At 35.2% G+C, this 4,424-nt stretch overlaps 1 protein-coding gene across 7 annotated transcripts in view; it reads left to right on the top strand.

The window, feature by feature from the left end:
• LOC117176306 (sepiapterin reductase) overlaps positions 1 to 4,424 on the top strand; it is a 130,124-nt gene that overhangs the window by 75,642 nt on the left and 50,058 nt on the right. For 5 of the 7 annotated variants that reach the window (XM_033366510.1, XM_033366512.1, XM_033366511.1 and 2 more), the window contains one exon: positions 587 to 868. The exons of 1 other annotated variant lie outside the window; for it this stretch is intronic. In XM_033366510.1, the coding sequence (XP_033222401.1) occupies positions 640 to 868 (229 nt within the window). In that variant the 5' untranslated portion in view covers positions 587 to 639. Of the gene's footprint in view, positions 1 to 227; positions 416 to 586; positions 869 to 4,424 lie in introns of those variants that run through there. One more of the 7 variants, XM_033366513.1, reaches the window with a different exon arrangement.

The following is a 4,424-nucleotide window of genomic DNA, read 5'->3' as shown; positions in this document are numbered from 1 at the left end:
GTCTGATAGCATCACTATCCGCCGAACTTTGACCACGATAAGTGTGGTCAGGACGTACTTTAAGATTTTAAAAGGTTCGACTGCAATTTAATGCAAAAATATTTCTATTCCAAGTTGCAGAGCATAAAGAGTCATTTTTCGAAAATAGCAGAGTTTCCTCGGATTTGTCTGCAAAGAAAATTTGGGATTTCTATTGGGGCGCGAAAAGACAGATAATTATCAAGTATATTCTTGTGATCTTATAGCGTGGAGAAAGCGCAATTCGATAGTAATGCCATCTAACTTGAGCTATGGGTACCGCGTTGACAAAGTAAAATAAAACCTCCAAACAGAAGATGATAATCCGTCAATATATAGACGAATGCATAGCTTCGTTCTCTGTCAACACGGTCCTAAACTATATATTTCGTCTGCGGTAATAGAACAAAATATCATGTACATTGTGTTGGAGAAATAGGTGATTAATTTGTGTGATTGCTGGAAACATTACGCTTGTTTGGAATCGTCTATATCTCAAATACGATGCACAATAAACTATTATTGATTCAAAACAATTTTCTTTGGTTTAATATGTCTTTTTTTTCAGTATAAATATAAAGGTGAAAAAACTCTAAAAGATTTGGTACACTGAATAACATTATGCAGCCACTTTCCGGAACTGTCTTTCTTCTTATCAGTGGAGCTAGTCAAGGTATAGGCAAGAAAATTGCAGAAACTTTTGCACCTCTTTTAAAACCTGGATCGCAAATTCTTCTATTAGCAAGGAATTTAGAAGGTCTCATTGATACAAAAAATAATTTGCCTAAGTATTTGACGATAAATACTGCTAGTATCGATCTAAGTACCGCATCTGCTGATGACCTAACTGGTGAGAGAGTTTTTATGTTTGATAACACGTAATTAAAGGAAAATTACATTTACACCTGATAATTAAATGAGCATGTTGGCATATGTAGTGGTTTTACATTACCGAATTAACGTACAAGAAACTGTGAGGGATCTTTTAAATTGAAGGGATTGGGGGAATTTTGCATCGTCTAGAGATGGATAAAATCAAATTTAAATGTTGATTTAACAAACTTATAATCACAGGCGTGGCGCGAACGCCGAAAGCTTCCAAAATCCCATTTGGGTGGCTAATCCAAATCGAGTCAGCCATGTTGATTCGGATCTACGCAGTTAAGCCAAGATCCTGGAGAGCTTAGTCGGCCGATGTGATTTCCTAGGAGAAGAGATAATGAATCCGTTTTTCTAACTGACATAAATGTCTTTCTATTTTCAGGATAAATACGTTCTAGAATACTGACGTCCGTTTAGCCAAGTTCAACGGAAAATTGGCGTTGCCCTAATCCATACACACTACTGACAATCAACGGTCCCAGAACTGGTTACGGCAACTTTTTACACGAAGCTTACCACTTGCCTATGTATTCTTTCTGTTTGTGTTGTACGGTAAATGACGGAGCGGGAGTGAGGGAGAGTGCACGATTGCCGCAATGACGCTTGTTAGTCTCTCGTGAACGCCAAATTACGTTAAATTTGTTGCTTGAATGGGATTATATGCGAAAACTTTGCGGGTAAAATTTTCCTTCATTCGTGTATAATGTTCATAATATTGTTATTTACTTTTAAATAGCTTTTCGTGCTTTCGTTCTTTACTTTTAAATAGCTTTTCGTGCAATTGTGAATTATCATTTAGTCTCTACAGGAGCTAATTTACTTTTACTTTTTTTTCTGTGCAAAGTGTAGGCCAAAAGTGCAAAAAGTACCGACTTTGATGTTAATTATTTCGGTTTCTAAACAGACGATTTAATTTTAACTTGATAGATTTCGGTGTCCTTTTTATGGCGGTTGAATGTTACACATTTCTGTAATAATTTTTTTTCCGACAAACACTATATCTGAGAATATATACCGAAGAATATATACCAAGAATATATCGAAGTTTAAACACTTTGCCTGTAGCTGTCGAAACTGCGGAGCGAACCTTTTTCAAATTAAACATAAAAAAAACTTTCGAACAGCAATGGTAGAAAAAAGACTCAAATGTTACCGTTGTGCCGGGAGTGAGCAAAAAAGTGATTTTAAACAAAATATGGTGTCTTATTTGACCATAAAATCGAGTTTTCATTTTGCAAAATAAATACCTTTTTTGGAAGCATCGGCTGCGCGGGACATGTTTGAACACGTGGGGTGAAAAACACCCGTTGTGCAATTTACGTAATAAAAAGGTGTTGTGCCAGCTAAGGCTTAAAATCAATTGAGCGAGTGATTTGGAATTTATTTGATGAGTTTGAACCGTTTTCGATTGAATTCGATAGAATTTTCTCAATGGGGTTTGTGATGCAAAACTAATAATAGGTGGAAGCACCGAGCGGAGTACTTGACCCTCTGTCAATGAGAGGTGAAATTTAATATGGGGCTGGGTATGTGTTTATTTATAATTAATAAATAAGGGTCAATGAACCTTAAATATACTGTAAAGGACCAATACACCTCCGAATAGTTGAATTAATTTTTAGAAAACTAAAAGTCCTTGTAGCGTGGAACAATGGATTTTTATTATTGCATCGCCGGAAGTACTCAGATAATCATTTTAGATTACTCTGAAATTTTCATTTTATTTTTGTGTGCAATTTCGTTTTTGACCTCTGCTTCCTTGGAAAGTACCTTTGATATCGCCCTACATTTCTGATGGGTATAAGAGTCGATAAATAAAATTTTAAACATCAATTTATGTAATTCCAAAAACAACTCAAGTTTATTAATCAGGAACATGATTGATGAAATAAAATGATACAACATAAACATACTGACAGATCTTCGAGCCTGAAGTGTCGACGGGCGTTACTTCAGAAATTTTTATGTTAATTTTACTTCTATAATTTGGAATTCAAATTTCCATAAACTTCGAGGTGCCGGTAAGAGAGAAAGAGAGAGAGAACAATCAAAATGGACTTTTTGATAAAAATGTTGTCAATACATTTCTGACCTTTTTGTGACCCTTCCGCGTTAGTTACCTAGACCTTAGAAAAGGTTTCGGCTTCCTGAGGCGCGCCGAACCTTCTTGCAACTCAAATTAGAAATTCGACTAATAAAAAGCTCTTTCATTAATAATCGATATCTTCGACTGGAATATTTAATTCGAACCAGTTCAGGTAATTTTTTTCCGCGTTAGTTTTGACCTTAACAAAGGTTTCGGCTGTCGGAGGCGCGTCTAGCCTTTTCGCAATTCAAATTAAAATTTCAGACAAAAATAAACATTTTAAAACATTTGTTCAGTTCAAAACATTTTTCTCGGCCGGAATTTTCAATGTGAATCCTCGCAAGTAATCGCCTTTCCACGTTAGATACTTGAAGCTTAGTGGAGGTTTCGGCAGCCGGAGGCGCGCCTAGTCTCCTTGCAATTCATACTGAAAACACTAACGAAAGGACGTTTTTCTCAACAACTAGTATTTTTGACATAAATATTTAACTCCAACTCGTTCAGTTATCACCTTTCCGCGTTAGTAACTTCGACCTTAGAAAAGGTTTCGGCTGCCAGAGGTGCGCCTAGTATTTTAACAATCGAATTAAGTTTTCAGTAGAAAAATTTGAGTAAAAATTAAATTGTAAACAAAAATTTGAAATTTTGAATTTTAACAGCAAATTTTCAAATTTTACATTCCAAATTTCGGCTATACCGATGTGGACTTATTAATCGGAATGATCCACGTTTAGGTCACTCGACTTTCTAGTCTTTTGAATATGTTTATTCACTCCCGAACTGAACTGGGTGCAATAAGCTGGTCTTGCGCAATTTTACGTTTATCCAGTTAACGTCATAAAACCTTCTTACTGTATTCGTTTTCGGCCCGGAACCTTCGGGACAACCATCAGGACGCGCGCGTTAGAAGTCGACGGAGAATGCTCTGCAATTTTTCAGTACACGTACAATATTGTCCATTTAAAATTAAACTTATAATTTAGCTTATTAAATTTACTATTCCCATGATCGAGAGTAACAGTCAAATCCTTCTGCAAAAGTTATGCTTTATTTCAGAGTTTAATTTTAAATAGATTACAAGTTTTTAGACTTTAAAAAACTACTTACTGCAATTGTTGATTAAGAATTAGAAACAAATAGTGATTACAACAATATTTCTTAGACTGGTACCAATATGGATTGCTATCGATCTCAGGATTCTTTATCTTGTTTGATCGTTCCAAAAATGTATAGATAGATGTTTTGAAAATTAATAAGTCTTAAGTATAATCGACTTAAAGTTTTTGTTAATAATTATAATTTTATTGGGCATTCTGAACTCAGCCAGAAACTCGATGGTATCAGGAAATCATGAATATAAGATAAGTGGCACGCGATATTATAATTATCACTGTCGCGCTCGCGAACTCTCTCTCTCTCTCCAAGAAATAATAACAAC

This window comes from Belonocnema kinseyi, chromosome 7 (genome assembly GCF_010883055.1).
Source record: "Belonocnema kinseyi isolate 2016_QV_RU_SX_M_011 chromosome 7, B_treatae_v1, whole genome shotgun sequence".
In the NCBI taxonomy this organism is placed as follows: domain Eukaryota; kingdom Metazoa; phylum Arthropoda; class Insecta; order Hymenoptera; family Cynipidae; genus Belonocnema; species Belonocnema kinseyi.
Note: the sequence above shows the minus strand (reverse complement) of the source record. Positions and strands in the feature narration are given on the sequence as shown.